Below are 21,420 nucleotides of genomic sequence, written 5' to 3'. Positions count from 1 at the left end.
AAAGCCAGAATTTCAACTGAGTGTTTTTAGATAACAAACATTTATCACAAGGTAAGGGTTCATATGTTTCCTTCCACTACTTTTCCTTGTTATTGCCCGGGGTCAATAACAACAATTTACAGCCCCTCCCAACCCGACCCCAGCAGGTTGGCTCGAGTCCAGTCTAACCTGTTACAGCCATCCTGATGTGAGCTCCACATTCTGTTTCTCTCTCTGAATCAGTCTGGATTTTCAGCCAACCCAAACCCTTTCCAGGAATTACAATCTATTCGGGCCAATCAGGGATCCACACCATAACTCACAGTATAAGCAGCCAATCATGAATTGCGTTGTATGTGAGGACATAGCATGCAGGCATTAAAGGCAGCTTGCAAAGCAAAAAGTGCTAACTCTAATGTTAGCAGAGTAAACACAGCGAAAGTGACGTTAATTTGGGAATAGAGTCGAAAACTAACTGTCTCTGTTAGTTATGAAGAGGATGTTCCCCACAAACAAATCCAATGCATACTGTTGTCTGGCCATTGATTGGCTGATGGAGAAGCAGATACAAGAGGCTACAAAGCTGGAGATCACAAACATGCAGATCAGTGTTCACAATGCTTCAGACAGACAACAAGGACGCTGCCAGCTGGTATTCAGCAGGCCAGAGGCAGCTAGCTGCTGAAGGAAAAACTATGAAATATGCTGCAATGCCGGTGTATCGGAACAACCTTATGGGGATTGTTATCAACTAGGTATACATCACATGCAAATGATAAATATGAATAAATAGTATTTTTTAGATCTCCTGCTACTGTCTGACGGACAATGTATTTGCGTAGTAGAGGCTAATGCTAACGTCAGGATTGGCTAAAGTCTGTCTGTAAAGGCGAGTTCTCCCACCCACTGAAAGTGTTTGGGAGGGCAAAGAGTCCAGACTGATGCAGAGAGAGAAACACAATGATGAGCTCACATCATCAGGACAGTCTCACCAATGAGTGCTCTACTCTGGATATTCACATGTTTTTTCATCTGATAACAGAGGGAAATTTGAATGGAGAATAAAAAAAATAATAACAGTGCTTCTCTCGAGTGAAGCATGATAACCTGATATCTTTGAAAATCAAATCTAAAAATGTTGCCATCTTACCTGGCTTTTCTTCAATTCCTCCTCCAACTGTCTGATCCGAGATTTGGACCAGGCTTTCATTTTCAGAAATTTGGCCTCTGATCTACTGGCTTCTTCTGTTTTTTGCTTTGCTTGGGCTGCAAGAAGTAAGGAGAGGAAGTCAGATGAAATGGTGATACTTAAGGCTTACAGGTATTGAACATGGTTTCTGAAAAGATCCCACAGCTTTACTTTTGGCATGACAATATATAGGGCTCACTGACCTCACTGCAAGACACAATATACAAATAAATTTCTCTTATTTTTGTTTGTATTCACAATTTGCTCTTTTTTTGTTAGTGCCCAGTGATTTCTGGGATTCTCCAATGTTTTCTTATTTTTGCTCTTCTCTTAAGTATAAGAAGATTTTATGACTGGTTGAGAGCAGTCTCAGAGGGATGAGAGACAAACATTTTGTCTTGATGGTCCTCAAATTGTTTGTCCAGGTTTAACAGGTTTAAATTTGACAAACATTCAAAAATGCATAAATATCATGTAATCGAACTTAGATGATGTTTCAGAGTAATTATTATGACTGGATTATTACATTTTTGGGCTAACACAATACTGCTATACTTGGTCTATTGATCCCAGTTACTACTAAAAAAGTATTGTATTTAAATGTACAAAATGTACAAATTTGGGTTACTTTACGTTACTTGTGAGTTTTAATCTCATGCCACTTCTACTTTGACTCCTCAGCACTTGAGATGGAAATATTATACTTTTTACTCCGCTATTATTTGCTAACTTTAGTTACATCTTACTTTACAAATTAAGACGTCTACACACAAACCATACGAAAAATGTACAAGCGCAGCTGAAATGACGAGTCTGTTGATCAGAAAATTAATTGTCAGCCATTTTTAAAATTGTTTTGTCATTTTTCACGCAAAAAACATTTCATGGTTTCATATTCTCAGATACGAGAACTTGCTGCTTTTCTTTTTGATTATTTTCTACCTTTTGTTTTTAGTTTTTTAAACTTTCCTGCATGATTACTTTTGCATTTAATACCTAAACACATTTCGCTGATTGTACTTGCATACTTACTTAAGTAACATGCAGGGCTTTTACTAGTAACAGAGCATTTTTACTGTGCAGCATAAGTAATCTTACTGAAGCTAAGGAAACTATCTGTCACTGCTGTTGACACAACATTTACAGCATCACAAAGATTTGCAATTGCTGGGTTTTTGATTTTCCTGCAACAGCAGTACTGTGACTCTGTAAAACCCCATCTTTACTTTGTTTCATTTGATTAAACAGTACGTCGATTTCACTCCTGCAGAAGTTCATCTTCTTTCAGCCTTTTTGGTGTCATCTCTCCAGTCTTTGCACACATCTCAAAACCTGCCCGTATATAGTGTTTAGTAGTGTTTAGGGGGGCATTACCTGTGCTTACAGGTGATTTACAGTATGATCAGTGGGATTCATCAATGAGCAACTGGTCAGAGCAGATTTGGAAGGTTAAGAGCATTTGGTGCATCTGGAGATGACCTCTCTTATTTTTTCCTATTCCCAGAAAATTACGAGAAAATATAAGAGAAAAAAATCTAAAAGAATGTTGCTGCATGAGGCCCATTGGTTTATTAAATCAGGTAATGAACGTACACTTTATAAAATAAAAAAAATTTGATTTACCAAAATCCGAGGCGAGATCTTGATTTTTAAAATACAATTTATACAGCAACACTGTATTTGATTTACTGTTGAAATTGGTGTTCAGAGTCTTGTTGGAGTTAGAACACAACTTTTGGCATAACATCTGTGTGAAAATCAGTTTAATGTGGTCTGATAAATCTGGGTTTTTTCTGACGAATGTCTGCCAAAAAAATGGTCTAATGTGTTGTCAAACATTTTTAACTTTCTTCTTTACTGTTTCTGGCTAAAATAAATACATTTACGTAGAGTCCAATGCAGTTAAGTGCTGACTGTCTTAAACCACCAGGGAATTTTCTCTGGACTTCTTCAGCAGTGAGACTTAATAATCAAAGGAAAGACCAACCAACCTTCCAGCTCAGCTATCCTTTGGATGGAGGCTGAATCTGCAGGTGTGCTTCCACTTCCTGAGACCTCCTGACTGGTAGGTGGTGTTGCGACTGAGGCCCTCCTCAGCTGCTCCAGCTGCCCCAGGAGATCCTGCTGCATTTGGGCCATCTGCGTCTCATGCTGCTCAGTCATTCGCTTAACCTCCGCCTGCTGTTTTTCCATCAGGTCGCGGATTTGTGCTCGCATCACATGCTTCTCTGCCTCCATCTTGGATTCTAGGCTCTCTCGTTCTACGTGGAGCCGACGCAGTCGCTCTGTGAGCTCCTGTAGGGAAGAAAAGATAATGAAAAGGACAGAGTTAAGGAATGGCTATGAAATATATCAAGCAAGAACACTCCCTGTAAGCATTTTAAAAAGCGAAGCACTTCATCACCAAATATAAAGTAGGAGGAGAAGAATGTTTGAAGTGAAGAGATGTTGTTTCTGACCTTTATCTGATGGTCCCTGCCATCCACCTCTCCCTGCAGAACATCAATGACCTGCGTTTTACCCAGCAGCACCTCCTCCTTCTCATGAAGCTTCTGTTTCAGAGCCTTCAAAAGCTGAGGAGGAAATTTTAAAAAAGACGTGTTCAATATTACACAACCAACACTAAAAACTTTCTATAATCCATGTTTCACATAGAAACACTTGACTGTGGTAAAGTTTTCTTCAGATTCCTTTGAACAGAATTCAGTCTTTGACCAACAGTTTAATATTCATACAATCACAATATTATAAAGAGAAGTTAGGGGCTGTACACATGCCACGTCTTTGCACTCTCATTTCTAATGTGTTCCATGTAGCCATAAGCCACGGCGACTCTGTCGCGGCGTGCAAGCGCTCCCAAGCACTTATCTTGCAGCCAATGCGCCCTGAGAGAGTTCAACTTTTTGAAAGTAGCAGTGTCATATGATGAGGAACAACCAATCACAGACAATATCTTGTCTCTTCGCCCATTGCTATCAATCTGTGGTAAAATGTAAAAAAAGAAGTTAATCACCTTAGTGCAGGGATACCCAGAGCTTCACATCTGCCCTGTGGACAATATTTAAATCCCAATACACACTTAAGAAACAAAGCCTAAAAGAAGATCAGCTCTGCACTCAGGATTTCAGGTAAATACTGTTCTGTTTATGGTCACTTTGCAACTTCAGACCTCTGCGTTCTTGAAAGTTGGCGCAGAGTTGAAACACGACTAGCACCCATCGCCCGACCTTGCATTTTCCAGGTGGTTAAAATCGTGGCATGTGTACAGCGCCTAAAGTGTTCCCCTCCTCGTTCATCAAAAAATGCGTGTCGTCACTACCTGCTCCAAGTCGGCACTGGCATCAGACTTTGCAGCCAGCTTGAAGAGCTCCTGTTCGTGCATCTGGTTGATCTCCAACAGCTGGTTATCTTTCTGAATTATAATGTCTTTAAATGTCTGGATCTAAAAGAAAAAACAGGGTGCATCATCACCAAAAAGTAGCGACACTTCTCATAACAAATACAAACTCTACAACAAAAGCATCCCTTTCTTGCATGCATTTTGAAAAAAGCTCCTGCGCATTCAAACAGAAATGTGCCACAGTAACAGCGTGCTTTGAAAACCCACGTTCTGTTTGTACATGCTCTCCTTCTGCGTGTACTGCTCCTTCTCTGTGGCCAGCAGCTCTTTGAGGCTGTCCATCTGCTCCTGCAGCAAACTGTAGCGCTCATCTGCTTCTCCTACCTTCCTGTTCAGGCTCTGCACCAGCAGCTGCAGATCCTGCATGGCTCCACTGTCCTCTTCCACCTGAAGAGGTAAAGCATCAATGTGTGAATTGACAACATACAAGTACAGTCTATCTTCTGTTATTACTTCTGCTCTGATCTCAAGATGTGAAAATGTTTGCAGTGAGGAAGCACTGAGAAGATGATGTGGACAGCACATTCTCGTGATGTTTATGACCTTTTGTTGTGCTGCAGCTGTGATGGGCTGATCTCCTGCCAGCGCTGTCTGCAGGTGAACAATATACGCCTCTTTTTCTGCCAGCTTCCTGTCCCTTTCTGTCAGCATGAAATCCATTTCCTCACCCCGCTGCCGCAGTGACTCCACCTCCTGCCTCTGAAAGAAGTTATTCAATAAATAGGGAAAAAGTTTGCGCCCTGATTTAGAAGAACTGTGAGTTGGAGCAGATTTGTGATCATTGAAATGGTGCATATAAACTGAATGCTGCCTCTCAATGTTTACTTTTGACTTTGGGGGATAGTAAGCAGACCTGTCTAAGCCTGTCAAATATAAAAAGTCACACAAAAGTGAACTTAACTAACAAGGCAGGACGACAGAAAGTCTGTTTTCATGGTTTTTTGGTCTGACCTTGTAAAAAACCTTAACAAAGGCAGCTGGACGGTTAGCTTGCCTCCTACCATCCCGTTTACTGTTGGGGGCTAAAGTGGACCGTCACTTGTACTATGGATAGAGCCGCCTGTGTGTCAACTTGACTGCAGCTGTCCGTACATGTTCAATGCATAGAGTTTGCATGCCCACCATACGCAGCAAATCAGTTGCTTCAAATAAGCAATGAATGAGAGCATGTTTCTGCTCACACATGGTAGCACACCAGTGTTAAACACAGAATGACAGTGTATGTGTATGTATGTATCTATTTTTTTATTTATTGGCATCTTTTAAATGTTGCTGTCCCTTTGTATTATTTCTGTCTTAATCTGGATGTCTTTGTGTCTCCGTGTATGGAGCGCAGCAGGCAGAGCGCTTCATGAGTTTTGGTGGAAAAGTGATCTGTCGATCCGTTAACAGCTGATCAGATCACAAGGCTGGATGAGAGAAGCACTTTGTAAGTAAAGGAAATGAACAAGTAAGTTTCACTTTCAATGCTCCTGACACTCTGCTGCACCATCTCTGCCCCAAGTGCGCTATAAATAACTCAATGGTACAAATATTCCTATAGCATTCCCAATAACCAGTCCAGCCCCAAAAATTTTTTTGTGGCACTGAATTGCCGAGGGACTGCAGATGCAAATTAGCTCTAAGATATAATCTGGTACAGTAGATCATATGGCAACATTATGTTTTTAACTGTGCATGGTCTCTTTTAAATAAATTAAATAAATAAATAAAATGATTTTGCTGTGGTGGCCTGCGACAAATAAATAAGTGTGGGAAACCCTGTGATTAGTAGGCATGCACCGTGTAGCCTGCAGCCCTTCTTTGTGACACCTTGTAATAAAAAAAACATCATCTTTACATAAATTCATGAGGAGACCAAATCTCATTTTGCTGTACAGGATAAATGAAGATACTTTACCTTGTTTTCAAGTTCCCCCTGTCTTTGTGCCAGCTGCTGTTCTAGTTCCTCAACTTTCTTCTTGAGCAAGACAATCTTGCCCCGACTAGCTTGCTCTCCTCCTCCCTCTGATGACCCCTGCAGACATCAAATAAAACTTTCAGCGAGCCAAGCACTGGACTACATCTGCCAGAGGACCAGTAACACAACTCAATTAGAAGCTTATATTAAATCTGGGGCTGTCAGCATTAATTCATTATTTGCCCTAAGATTAACTGCATTAATTGCCGCCCAAGATGATGATACTGGTAGCATATGAAACTAGAAGACCTGAGGAAAGAATAATGTAATGAAAAATGTGTGATCAAAAAATAACTTTGCATTGCAGCCTTTATGCCCCCTTGTGTTAAAAAAAATACTTACTGCTTAAATATGAATTAGGATTAAAATACTCTATAAATCACACACATACTGTTGAGGTTTCAGGAATTTATGCATTCTTCATAGGTATTCACATTTTTGTCAGAAAAGCGTGGATATGTGTGTGGGTCAATATACCTTTTTGCTGTGTGTTGGCGTGCCCTGACCCCCCTGTTGTTTCTTCAGCTCCTCCAGCTGTGTAGTGAGGGAGGTCACCTTGGCTTTGTTCTGCAGACGTAGCTTTGACAATTTGGTCTCGCACGTCTCCTTCTCCACCTGAGTCACAGACAACATGTTCTTTATCTCAGCTGTAATACAACGTAAGTTACATGCCTGGTTACTCTATCAGCAGCACTTTCTGCAGGGACAGTGCATACAAGAACATTTGAGGAGATGCTGCCAGAAGTGTAGACTCTGACAGTGTGAGATGACTAGCAGTGTGTTGATGGCCTGTGGTGGAGTGGATGTTTCTGTTTGCACTCTCCTGTAATGTGGCCTCTACGCCAAACATTTACTGTATCACGGCTGAACTCTAATCTCACATTCCTGTCTTTATTATTGTGTAGTAGACTTTGACTTAGGAGTTTAATAGTTAACTAGATCTTGTTTTTTTTAACAGAGTGACCTCATTCAGTGACTAACAGGAGCAGAATAACTCATGTGACCGACTGTGCTCGGCTCAGTCAGACACAAATCCCTCTCAGATTGGCCCTAGATCATGTATGAGTGCATTTAGTCCAAGCAATCTCAACCAAATTCTGATGAGTTCACTCTTGAGTGTAAGTGGACGTTTGTTCCAAATTTAGAGAAAGCATTCCCGAGATATTGCCTTCACAATGATGAAACAGACGATGTCACAGTAACCTTGACTTGAACCTTTGACCACTAAAATCTAAGCAGTTCAATTGTTGAGTCCAAATGGACATTTGTGCCAAATTTGAAAAAATGTCCTGAGATATCCCATTCATAAGAATGAGACGTACAAAAATATAGACAACCCAAAAACACGGTGCCTCCAGCAACAGCGCGGATACATGATGACATTGACCTCTTCATCAGTGCTCACAATGTGGGCATGTTTCATCTCAGCGGGTATTTACTCATAAACCTGCACACCGCCTTACTAGAAGCGAGCTGCCTGAAGACACAGAACTGTCCTGACCTTAAGTTGGTCATCTTTGGCCCGAAGTGCTGCATCCTTCTCCCGGATCATGTCCTTTAGCTGAGTGACAAGCAGCTCAGTTTGGGTTAGCCGCTCTGCCATCTCTTCCACAGCGGCCCCTCCAGCAGCAGCAGCAGCAGCAGCAGCGTGGGGAGAGCCTGGGCCCTGGTGACAGACAGGGGAGAGGGTGGGCTGGTCACCCAAAGGAAGCACTGCATTTGGTTTTAAATGAATGCACATCCTGAATGAGTACACTGGTGTTTGTTTTCAATAACATTTTTGAGGGCCATCTGGAGTTGATCAGGAGGATGCCAGCTTTAGAGTGTGTATTTGTGTGAGTGAGATTGAGGATAACTAGAATGTAGCACCAGCAGACAACAGAGCCTATAAAACAGAGAATGTGACCCTTGTGATTGCTGGGAGAGGACCTGAATGGAGCAACAGGGATGCACTGATCCCAGTTTTTCTTTTTTGAAACATAGAAACTATTTGATTAGTTATCTTTTTCTACACAAGTTATGACATTTCCACAATTCTATAGACCAATAATGTGTAGCCTAGTGGAAATTTCAATGATATGTTTCGAGGGAGCTTATAAAACTGTGCTGTTACAATTTTAGAAAAAACTGTGATGTGAGAAATTCCAACAAACATGACAGAGGTAAAGGCTAATGGGTGTCTCAAAAGATGAGACATGTTGCTCTTGTACCACTTCAGATTAAGAGTTATTTGGATGAGAGTGAGTTGGTGAATAAATGTAATGTTTTTGAGCAAGTTTCTCAATCACTGTACTCGTAGAAAGGCCTTACATAGAGATAACCGTAGAGGCAGTAGAGTAAACGGGATGGGGTGCAGGGGGCTTAAGCCAGAGCAGTGATCCTCCCCTCACAGGAAGTGTGAGCTCTGGTTGTCTGAGTCAAAGCCCTGAGCTCAGCAGTCTCCCTAATTCCAGTCTATCTGGACATGAAACAGACTGCAAAGCTTTCGCTGGGTTTCCTTTGAGCCAGTTAAACGGCTGCTAATACGAAGGCTGCAAAAGATAACATAAAAGGCTGAATCCAAATGTCTGGACTTCACCTCACTTGCAGACTCGCAGACTTTCCCGGGAAGTCCAGGAGGGCTGAGGGGTGTCCAAATGCACAGTTCATCTGCAGACTTCCAGAAAGTCATCTTGGGATGCAGGTTTTATTGATTTAAAAGAGTAACTAAACCCCTAAACCACTTTTTTTCCCTTGAAAAGCAATATATATGGGTATGTAGGAAGTGTTGTTGATTAATTAAGAAAAAGAAAAGAAAAGAAAAGATAAGATAAGATAAGATTAAGATAAGATAAGATAAGATAAGATAAGATAAGATAAGATAAGATAAGATAAGATAAGATAAGATAAGATAAGATAAGATAATCATTTATAGTCCCACAATGGGGAAATTTGCATTATTACAGCAGAAAAGGTATATAAAAGCACCAAATGCACAAGCTAAATAAAGCAAATAACAATATAAAGAGTATAAACAAGACAAAAAACTTAACAGTTAAAAAGTTAATGAATATTTAGACCAATTGCACATGGAAATGAAAATGAAAATAAATTGCCTATTATGATTATGAAATTGCACAGGTTTCAGTTCAGGTCATTCAGGTCCAACTCTTGATATCTGATTGCAAAGAATTAAAATTCTACATATTGTGGATAAATATTTATAGAGACTGAAACCTGCTATTGCAATTGAATTTTGCTTTAGCTTAGTTACTCTTTAATTACCCACAATTCATTGCTATACAGACTTTACCTTGCAGGTTTTTTTTTAAATAGCTGATTAAAAATAACAAAACTTATAATGTGTGTAACAGCTATCATAGCCTATTTTAATGCTACTGGAGTCATGTAGGCCAGAAATACTATACACATCATGACACAGAAATATGTAGAAATATAGACTATAATGGTAATCATTGTTATTGCAGCCTAGCTCAGCTGCACAGTGTACTGCTAAATACATAGGCAATAGAAGGTGATCTGATGTAACTCACAGGTCTACCCATGTTACTGAATCGTAGTCCTGTCTTTATTCATATTATTTCTGTTTTGGATGTGTTTTCGTTTTAATCAGTTCATCTTCATTGACTACTCTTTTATTGAATGTGTGTAGCCCGTGTGTTGTGTAGGGATGTGTTTTGTTCAGTTACAAAAAAAGCCTGTATATGGATTTATATCTTGTGAGCCGACACATTGATGGACTTGATTGAGGAAAATGACATTAACGATATCCTTGCACATGACCGTTGTGTCACTCAAACATTTACGCAGCAACGAGTGAAACAGACTTGAGGCCTTGCTAACAACGGCTTGCAGTCTCTGCTCTTGCAGGCTTCGCGTGGCAACCATGAGCACGTCACAGTATGTACAACTGAAGTCCAGAAGGGCTCAGTCCGCAAGAGAAGGGTGGATATTTGGATCCAGACAAAGGATTTATTGAAATCACTGCCTGTGTCTGAGAAATGTTGCGGTGACTAAAATGAATGATCACTCTGTAGCATGTATTTTACTTTAGTTGATCAACTCTATTGGTGAAAGGGTGATGAAGTCAAGGTGTGGTAACATTCCTACAACACACACTCATGTTTCTCTTCAGTGACATCTGTTTCAGCACAAGCCATTTTCATCATGTCTGGAATCATTGCATCCATTGCTTAAAAATGTTTCAACAGAAACAAGTGGTTAGACATGTTATCCACACACTAAAAATATGTAATAATTCTGATTATAGACACAGATTACAATGTGACCATTTATACAAGACGTGAAAAAAAAATCATGTGTACTCACCACAGAGCCAGGCTCTCCCTCCTCACCAGAAAGCCATTTCAGCATGGTTTCAGTTCAGATCTGACCGAAAGAAAGAAAGAAAGTTAATTATTCAGAATTGAGGAAAGTGTCAACTTCACTGCTAGCGGGTGAGTCTATTTTGGGTTCTCTCATTTATTAACATTTTGGAGATAACTGTTCTTGAACAACAAAACAGTATTCCTAATTTATCAGGCTTCCTTTACTACATTGAAAATATTCAGCAAACAGACATAAACAGCCTAACTCCTGAACATGTGTAATTGTAAGACACACAACATTATGGAGGGGGTGGTTGGACCTCTAAAGAGCAAGACTGATACTGGGTTTTAGTTCAAGAGCAGGTCCGCCATCATGACTTGCAGACAAAGCAAGACTACACTCTCTCTGTGTCGCCTCTATAAAATATTTACAAGCCTCCCAGCATAGTACATAACAGATTAAGAAGTACAGCCTTCCAAGGTTAGTTCATCAGACAACCTGAGCAGCAAGTCAAAGGCAAGCCGAGTCAGCCAAGTGATTACTGAGATGCAGGCTGGAGAAAGAATCCAACATTATAATGAAGCCTGTCTCACTTTCAGCTGGCTGCAGGCTCCATGTCAGCAGCAGAGAGACACACACAGCCTTGAGTCAGAGCTGACTGACAGGTGTGGCTCCTGGTGCTCGCTGCAGCTAAACAACTACAAGACTAAACTGGCCCCGACTCGAGGCCTGGTGCAGCCTGAGCTCACTGGCAGGGTGCATGACCAGCCCAACTCATTCAGCTGGCTGGAACCCACGTGACGCAGGGGAAAATCAGGTCAAACTAGTCCTCTCAAGCATAACATACAGTGTCCCCAGTGCCTACAATGCCATTATCTGCTATCTTTCCCGAGTGTCATGTTCTGTCAAGATTCCTGCAATTCAATTACACAGATAATGACGTAACGTTACTTATTTGTAACGAGTAACGCAGACTGTTGCAGATTCGTCCCCTGATGGTGATTGTGTTAGTCTTAATAAACCTCTACTCTGAAGAATACATCGAAATGGAAAGATTAATGATAAAGACAGAGCTAAGTGAAACACAGATACTGCAACCGACGCTACGGCTAAAAGAAACAGGCATCCAAATGTCTGTCCTCAAGCCGATCGTTTCGCTGAATAAGTAAAATATCTAGACACACAATCGCAAAATGCAAAGAAAGCGTAGCTGGCTGAGATGGAGAAAACAGCCACTGTGAGCACAGCTAAACAGTGCTGTCAGTCAGGCGTCACTAAAAGTTGTCTGTGGGAAGACGAGGCTTTAACATTAGCTAACTTACTAGCTCGCATCTCTAAATGGTACCCCTCTGACTGAGCCAAACCACGGCTCATATGAACCGCAAAGGCGTCACACTTGTATCAGAAGAAGGCCTCAGGTGTTGGGGTGGGTGTCGGAAAGTGGGCCAGTTATTTAAACAAATACCATTAATAGCAAATTGTTAATCCAGTTGGCTAACTTTATCTCGCTACATGCTAACTTAGCTAGCATTGAACTGCATCTTGACTCTCCACTTGAATTAGCTCAGTCAAACAACTTACTGCCGTTAAATATTACTTACCGGATTCACAACTTCATGAAGAATCCAGCTGCTACCGCACAACGTCGACAGATTCCCGTTTAATTACATTTTATTTCATTTGGCGAAATTGCAAATGGGACAGAGATATGCCTTGGTCACGTTTGTCAACAGACAACTGAGAACCTGCGCATGCGCTGTTGTGTCTCGGTGACATGTCCCGGAGGAAAGCCATCGAAAGATATTTTATCATTATGATCGGCCACAGGCAAATAATATGCAGGACGGTCATGCACATGGCTGAACCTGCTAGAGCTATGCAGACGTTAAGTTCTCTATTAGCTCATTATATGCATTTTCATCACGAGAGGCCTGTGTTTGCCATCAAAGATGAAACGAACAACAAGATAGTAATTTACCTATCATGTCCGCTTTCGTTTGAATGGCCTTTCTTGCACACACAAACTATATAAATACATAGCCTATATAAAAAAATGAGAATCACAGGCCAAAGACACAAACACTAAATAGTGAAGAGGTTAAAATATAGGACTTTAATGTAATATGTATAAAATATAATGAGAAATACTGAGATGCAGTAGTGATAGCCTACAGGATGAAAGAAATATATAGCCTAACTATAGTGTGTGCAGGTAGAAACATTGCCTAAAGAAGGCAGTAGGAGTAGGGTGTAGTCAGGTAAGTGGGACATCAGGTAAAATGGGACAAATGAAGCTGGCCTTCAACACCATAGAGTAGCACGACTGAGGAAATGGGCTGGCCTGGCATCACTGGAGATGCGCTGACCTAGAAAATAGGATTTAAGAAAGAAATTTTTAAATCGCCATTCAGGATTTAAAATCGTCAACAGCTAGTATGGCCTGTGGACTGCCCCAAGAATCTATTCTTGGACCGATTTTACTCTCACTGTACATGTTACCCCTTGAACATATCATTCGCCAGCACAACATCTTTATTCATTGTTATGCTGATGATCCCTGGCTCCTCCAGTCAACGGTCAAAATATCTCAAATTGCTCCTGATGCTGTGCCATTGGAGTGTGCATGCGTATGAATGGTTACTGAGTAACAGGTGGCACCTTGTATGGCAGCGTCAGCCACCAGTGTGTGAATGGGTGAATGTGATGTAGTGTGAAAGCGCTTTGAGTGGAAAAAAGCCTTATACAAGTGCAGTCCATTTACCATCCATAGTTATACCTGTCATTTAAACCACATGAACTTAACAATATAACCATAAAAAAAAATAAAATAAAAAAAACCAATATAACCATAATTCATTCCTATTTATCTAATGTCAAGGGCTGGATGGCAGCTAACTTCTTTCAGTTTAATAGCAATAAAACAGAGGTTTTGATCATTGTTTCAGAACATCACAACCTACAGATACAGCTCTCTCTTGGTTCACTTACTGTCAACGTTAAATCTGTTGCAAAGAATCTTGGAGTAACTTGTGACAGCCAGCTATCCTTTGAACAACAACAAATTTGCCCAAACTGGTTTTTATCAGTTACATAACATCTCTAAGATAAAACACATGCTCAGTTTTAATGACACAGATTTACATGGTTATCACCCTGCCTGAACAACTGTAATTCTCTTTTTAAACTCCAATTCAGTCTCACAAGTACAGTTTATACAGAACTCAGCAGCCAGATTATTAACTTAATCCAGAAGGTTCTGTCACATCACCCCAATTTTAGCATCATTGCACTGGTTAACCATTAATTTTAGAATATATTTTAAAATTGTACTAATCAACTACAAGGTCATCCATACATCAAAAATCTGACCCCTTACAGCTCAGCCAGACCCCTAAGATCAGCGAATCAAATCTTAGTAGCAGTCCCACAGACCAGATGGAAAATCAATGGCAACCGTGTGTTTTCAGTGATGGCCCCTCGCCTCTGGTACAGCCTTCACCTCAGTTTGAAATTGGTATACTCCACTGAAGCTTTGAGGTCTTTCCTCAAAACGTTTTAAAGAAAGCCTTACTATTCTTTTTTAATGGTTTTATGTTTTCAACTTATTATCATTACACTTGATATTGGTCCTGTTTTAGTTTCCCCAGGCAACGATTTTATGCACTTCCATATACTATGCTCTTTTACCTGTTTTAAATTTCAAGACCTTTTATTGGCATTCATTAATTTTATCTGCTTATATTAGCTCAATTCTCTATGTTTTACTTATTTATTAAATTGTATTTTTGTACTTGCACCGTCATGATAATGATGGTGATGATGATTATTTTTATTCTTATCATCATTTATTATTATTATTATTATTATTATTATTATTATTATTATTTTATTATTATTATTTTTATTATTAGACTATTGCAGCTAAAACAATAAGGGTATAACCACAAAAATGGTTATAGCTATTGCTTTTTGTTAACAGTTTGGCTTATATAGAAATATAACTACTATAACTATAACTACTCTTTACTTTTTATGGGAAAAAGTTTTGAGTGAATACTTTGCATTTAGGTAAAATGGGACAAAAAAAAGCCAAAATGGGACATTTTTTCTAAAGTGAAACTCGCATGTTTTTAGGCTACCATAAAACATAACTTATGCTATTTTCTGCCACCCTTTCATATTACAGATATTTTTTTTAGTATTTTTGTCACTTAAAAAGCATTTCATATGGTGCAATGAGTCTATGTAGCCATGATTGTTGTACACACATACACACACACACACACACACACACACACACACGTCCACTGTAGAGTAGCCACAGGTTACACGAATGATTTCAGATTAAGAGCATGTAGCTCAAAATATCACCTCTGTAGTGCAAATTATATTAAATATTTATGGGAGCATAATCTATTGGTGTGACTTTGTTTATTCCTCCCCTGTATCTCTTGTCCAGCACCTAGCCTTTTTGTCACCTGGATTTGCATGCTTTTGTAAACTTTTTACATTAATGATCTAATGAATTAATCACTGAACTGATAAATGGATTTAGTCATTTCAAAAGACTTTTTTTAACTTTACCAAACATATCATTTTACTTTATCAGCTGTCCCATTTTTCCTGAACATGTCATCAGAGTGAGGTTGGGGTTCTCGACGTGTTTGAAAATCCAAACTTTTAAGTTATTTTACTCAACATTTTTTCTTCATACTAGAATAGCAGGAACTCAAGATATACAACTAACACGTAAGGTAGTCTGCAGAGTTCTAAGGGGTTTTATTGGTAATCTTCCAAAATGTGTCCCTCATTACCTAATTTCATGAAGACAGTGTGTGTAAAAATCTGTTGATTAGGCTATATATAGCCTATGTTAAAATGAGCTAAGATATGTAAAAGACATGTATGTTCTCATGGCTGTCTCTGTGAAGTCATGGATAGGCTACTGATACTATTAGGTAAAGAGCCTTAAAGGCTAAGAAGAGTAAGTCAGACTAAATCCATACAGTGAAGGCCTCCGTAAGGGTGGTGACAGCTCTGTTGACACTATGTCGAAGCGCATGCTTGTGTGAGTTTTTGTATTATGAGAAATGTGAGAGTATAACTAATGTAGAAATTAGCACACTAAACGAAATTTCCATGGTAACCAAACAGTTTCTAATATAATAAAGTAAAATATATACTAAAACATGCACACACATTTCAATGGTCTTTTGTTAATTTTGAACTTTACAGGGGGGGACCATATTTACAATATCACAGCAGCTGACAAAAAAGGGAAAAACAGAATGAAACCTGGAGCTACTAAATGATAGCAGACAGCAGACATAAAAAGGTTGTAAACAACAACTGAGTGACATGTTTGATTTATTCCCCTTACTTTCTATATTCAGACTCCTGTTACACCCTTTTCTGCATTTGTGCACCTAATTACTGCTTTCATTGTCTTTATCATTCAAATTTAGATGACCTCTCAAAAAAGATCTGATAATGAAATAGATCCTCTTCTGTGTTTTAAAGCAGGCACACAGTGAGCAAAGAGATAGTAGAAAGAAGTACAGTAGAAACAGCAGTAAGGGCGTGAGTTATTAGATGGATCGACTGAGTTTTCTGTATTGACATAACATAACAAAATATCAGTGTCATTTAGCACACCTTACAGCCTACCTTAACCCTTTGTAACCTGAAATTGGTTTAATTTCTTTCATAAACATGAGGAAAAGCCAGTCTGCAACTTAGCAAGACATGGCTAAAAAAATAAATAAAAATAATTAAATGAAATAAAGGGGGTTAAGGAAATTTTGAGTAAAATTTGGTGTTTAGCATTCAGAAACAGAATTCAACTAATGTTTGGAGACTTGGTGACAAAAGCGTTGACCTAAAGATATATTGTGTACAATTTTGCAATAATCAGACTCATACAGCAGTAATTCTATTTTTCAGCAGACACATCTGGATTTAATTATTTTCCTCTTATTTTCTGTGTTTGGGATGTTGGTAGGCGTGTACCCCTCAGGTGAAGTTGTGGCTTTATACAAAGGTAGAGACCAGCTGCCAGACTGTAGGCAGCATCCAAGAGACACAGCCCCGAAAAAATCAAAATAAAGCCCAAAACTAGAGTGAATCTATGGTTGGCTTTTATTTTCACTTTCACTGGCAAGCATATTTCCAAACAGAATAATCCTGCAGAGTATATGAAAGTATATAATTATATAAAACATGTAATGTCAGGTGACCAAATTTGATGTCAAAAATCTAATGCCAACATCAGATTGCAAGGAGTATACAGTCAACAGATGAAGTTGATTTTTAATTGTGTTGTTAAGTAATGTAAATCCAGTGTCTTTCAGACATCTCATGCTAACATTATCTGGAAGTAGAATAATCATATTTAGTTGTAATGACAAGAAAACCCAACGTCTGCGAAACGCTATAATATTCACGTCCAATGTGAAATTCTAATGTAGTTGGACATTTAAAATACCATCTACTCAGTTTTGGATTCGAACCAAAATTTATCGTATTGATGTCTGATACCAGCTGGGCAGGTAGTCAGCGCCTACCCAAGAAAAAATCTAGCACAAACCACAATGTGTCTTTTTTTTTTTTTACACAAGATGTAACATCTTATTTGGTGAACTTTAAAAGTTCTGGTAGGCAAACTTTGTTTATTTATTCATTAATTTACATTTGAGCAGAGTTGGGCTGGCTTTTCCCCCGTTTCTGGTTTATGGTAAGCTATAGATAACAGTCTCCTATAATGGAGAGATAAAAGTGGTATTGATTTTAATCCACTGCAAGAAATCAAATTAATGCAGTTCCCCAAATTGCACATTTCCTTTTAGTCATCAACAATCAAAATAGTTTTTATGAACTTTTATGCCTCACTGTAGTGTCTAATGAACAGTGTTTGGGACATTTACTCATGGACAATGTGTGTTCTAGGAAGCATAAACCAAAAAACAAACTTTGCACACTTTATTCCATCGGCTCACCTTCCCACTGGCAGCCACAAAACTTTGATAATTATTGCCAAAGTAAAAAATACCAAAAGGAGCTTGTGAAAAGTTTAATCATGTACAGTTTTGTGAATAAATATTGATTAACTTTATAAATAAATACATAGTGTAGTATATTAAACAAACCCTGATAATAATAATAAAATTAATGCTTTTTTAAATCTTGTCATTTTTGCCAAAAAATATTCATCACAGCAATGGCATCAAGTCATTGATGATGGGACAAACTATGACTTTTTCATGTTGCAATGGCCATATGAGACTTTATTAAACGGCAAAATAACCTAGAATATTCTTGTTGTTTTTTAAAAACATCTTCATCTTCATCATAAGAGAAAGCTTGCCTGCCAGTGCATGTGATCTGTTAAACTCTGTGATCTGTTAAGTCCAGTGTCTAGGACTTACTTTAGCAGTAATTGAATATAATACTCATAATTATGTTTTCATTCCTTAATAATCACCTGAAATATGAATTGTTGTGTTTTTGTTCCCTTAGAGAGAGCCTTCCATGTGTACATGGGAACAGGTCGTCTTCCATGGAGTCCACCATGTTGCACCACCGTGTGTGTAAACAAAAGACTGAACACTGAAGACAGATCATTCCTGTCACTAAGTGTCCAGTCATTTATCGGAACAACCCACACTGTGCACTTTGAAGTCAGGGCTTCTTCTCCTGCTGGTCAATGAACCAGTCACAGGGCCCGATGTCCAGTTTGAGCTGATCCATCACCCATGGGTCCTTCTCTGCCCCTTCAATAAATTCCTCCAAAGAAATCTGACCTAGATAATTGACGAGAGAAACAGAATGGTACAATCCAAAGCTACATGTGACAGTGAATCTTCATTAAAGCACAGTTCTAACAGACACTATTGACATGTGGGCACATGTTGATGATACCATGCCCACATATTAAAGGGGGTACAGTATCACCAACTTTGAACTTACTGTCTTTATTCTTGTCCACCAGATCAAAGATTCTGTCACAGATATCTTCAGCGTTCTCTGTGGTGCTCGGGTCCTTATGCCTCTTTAACTTGCTGATGATCTGAGCAGATGAAAAGAAAAAACATAAGCAAATTTTACTTCAGATGAAAACATCTCATGCCAACAAATCAAACATTTAACAGAACCACTTCCCTTGTGAATCCTCGTGCTTGTATTTGCATTTTGTACTTTTAATATCAGATTTCAAGATTTAAGTCTGTATTTGTCATCTCAGTTTTTGTTCTCAGTCTCCTTCAAACATTACCACGACAATTTATATAAAAGGACAAAACACACAAGTATAGAGTTAAAATTAAGTTAAAATTTAAAACAGAGAAATTTGTATATTTGAATTCTTCTTCTGTGCTCCACTCACTGATTTGCAGTGAATGGAAAAAAATGGGATGTCACCCATTTCTTTACACCAAGCAGAATTTAGTGACAACTGAGTGGTGGTTTGTGGTGTTGTTTGCTCAAGTTGCCAGGCTGCTGTCAGTCACATCTGATCAAACCACACCCAAAGACGCAGATCAGTGGATACTTTTAAGTGTTAAATTCTGAATAAATCATTCTGAAGGATGTTTTTTTTTCTAACTGAAACTTTGATTTGATCTTTACTTTTACTTTGGGTTTGAAACCAAGTTTACAGCATCTTGAGAACCACTGGAATGTATTAACAGTCACTGCTAGAGAATGTTAAATTTTGGTCATGTTTACGTATTTGTTTTTGGAAAGAGCAGAGCTTCACTTTCAGCTGAGACTTTATATTTTACTTTGAGTACTAATTTGAGAAAGATAAAGATAAGACTGCTTTTGTAAAATTCTGATATTCACCTTCTGGAATAGAGAAAAAGTCAGGGGACTCTGTGAAATCAGAGAATTTTTAATATTGAAGCAAAGCAATCCAACAGTTGACTCTTACTGTTGTTTGGATCCTGACTGTAGCTTTGAATATGATTCTAATTATAGCAATCTGTTGCTGCATTGAAACAGTCAGTGCATTCACATGGACATTAATGACGAGTTTATGATACATTTTTGAAATGTTCCCGTTATGTCTTTGAGCAAGTATTCAGCATATTCTGTTTATGAGAAACCTGAATATGCTAGCTGGAGTATATAAACACCATATCCCAAAAATGATCATAACCAGGAAAGACCTCATAAACACGTTATACATGTCCATGTAACCTCAGTCAGTGAGTGAGTGTGTTCATAATGATATTATGGTGACTTTGCAAAATCTCTTTGGATGGGAAATGTGCTGTTTGCATTAAGCAATACTGTACTGAAAGCTCTTCACGAACCTACAGCAGAACTATGTGAATTTTGCACAGTTAAGAGGGTATTCACAGCTGGATATTTTGGATATTAAAATTTAACAATACCTCAAATCAAAACATGAATGTGGACCATGTTGGAAAACAGTGCCTCATTGAAGCCTAATGCATTATAAAACATTAGTCTTGCAAAATGTAACCGATGCAAGTAACTGATGCAAATAATTTATTTAGAAATAAAATCTTACCTGGACTATGTGTCTAACTTCCTGTCTGTCCAGACAGCCATTTCCATCTCTGTCATAAACTTTAAAGGACCATTTCAGTTTGTCCACCAGTTTTCCGCGAAGAACAAGATGCAGTGCTGCCACATACTCCAGGAAGTCGATTTTACCATCCTAAGAGGAAAACAGGTTGGTGTACGCATCATCATCATAATGCCTTCCAGCAAAGACTGGTATATTGCAATTTTAAGGCAAATACTGACAAATATTGAAGATTGTCATTAACACTGGTTTATCTAACAGCATATTCCCTAAAATACTGGTTACTTACTTGTAAATTCATATACTTTATATCCTATATCACTCAAGACACGGTACATTACCTTATTTGTATCAAAAGATCGAAACACATTGTCCATATATGCAGATTCTTCTTCTGTGGAGTTGCTGCTGATTCCAAAGATTCTCTTGAATTCGTGTAAGTGCAGATTTCCACTTGGACATTCACTCGCAAATTTACGGTAAAGTTCCTGGATGTGTTGAAGAGTCACTTCCTTATCTTCTACACCACTCTGTTCTTGACCCATATTTATAAATGCAATCCAGAAAAAAAAAGTTTTTAAAACTATGAAAAACCTACAGAGAACTTGTCAGGCACGTTCATCACTGTGCCCTAGCCATGGATCCATGGCTGCTGCTCCCGTCAGATGAACCACTGTAGGCTATTATAAGTTAACCTGCAGGACAAATCCTATTGACTTTTCAGTGATCTCCTTCAAATTCTTCTTGAGAATGCCTTTTCTCTACGGTTTTTGTAATTCCAAAAATCTGACAAAGCCACTCCATATTGCTACAAAAACAAATCCTGATCCCCTCACTACTGTGCACTCATAAATGTACCTGGAAGCAACAACTTATTTCAACTTGATCAGGATGGTCAATCAGTGGATTACCCCCTGAAGACAAAAGGCCACGGCCGAGCTCTCAGCCAGATTAAAAGATGTATGACGTCAAAGCTTGAGTGTGGTCTTGGTAAAACAGTTAATCCACTGAGG

The 21,420-nt window shown here is 38.8% G+C and overlaps 2 protein-coding genes across 3 annotated transcripts in view; both read right to left on the bottom strand.

Annotated features, from left to right (window-relative positions):
• The window catches only part of si:ch211-220f16.2 (golgin subfamily B member 1), a 45,017-nt gene extending 32,459 nt beyond the window's left edge, over positions 1-12,558 (bottom strand). Inside the window, exons 1-11 of one of the 2 annotated variants that reach the window (XM_042484843.1) lie at positions 12,459-12,558; positions 10,858-10,917; positions 8,030-8,194; positions 7,006-7,143; positions 6,469-6,585; positions 5,112-5,267; positions 4,776-4,955; positions 4,488-4,610; positions 3,628-3,741; positions 3,160-3,463; positions 1,130-1,245 (exon numbers count right to left, since the gene is read on the bottom strand). In XM_042484843.1, the coding sequence (XP_042340777.1) occupies positions 1,130-1,245; positions 3,160-3,463; positions 3,628-3,741; positions 4,488-4,610; positions 4,776-4,955; positions 5,112-5,267; positions 6,469-6,585; positions 7,006-7,143; positions 8,030-8,194; positions 10,858-10,902 (1,458 nt within the window). In that variant the 5' untranslated portion in view covers positions 10,903-10,917; positions 12,459-12,558. The remainder of the gene's footprint in view (positions 1-1,129; positions 1,246-3,159; positions 3,464-3,627; positions 3,742-4,487; positions 4,611-4,775; positions 4,956-5,111; positions 5,268-6,468; positions 6,586-7,005; positions 7,144-8,029; positions 8,195-10,857; positions 10,918-12,458) is intronic. The other variant, XM_042484854.1, reaches the window with a different exon arrangement.
• A 5,976-nt stretch (positions 12,559-18,534) lies between these two features.
• Positions 18,535-20,952, bottom strand: LOC121945563 (guanylyl cyclase-activating protein 2-like). Its single transcript, XM_042489805.1, has 4 exons — positions 20,749-20,952; positions 20,390-20,539; positions 18,823-18,922; positions 18,535-18,656 (listed from the first exon to the last, which is right to left on the bottom strand). Exons 1-4 carry the CDS (start codon positions 20,950-20,952, stop codon positions 18,535-18,537), a joined length of 576 nt encoding a protein of 191 aa, XP_042345739.1.
• Between the last annotated feature and the right edge of the window lie 468 nt (positions 20,953-21,420).

The sequence above is a fragment of the Plectropomus leopardus genome, chromosome 1 (genome assembly GCF_008729295.1).
Source record: "Plectropomus leopardus isolate mb chromosome 1, YSFRI_Pleo_2.0, whole genome shotgun sequence".
In the NCBI taxonomy this organism is placed as follows: Eukaryota; Metazoa; Chordata; class Actinopteri; order Perciformes; family Serranidae; genus Plectropomus; species Plectropomus leopardus.
This window is presented reverse-complemented; position numbering and strand designations above follow the sequence as displayed.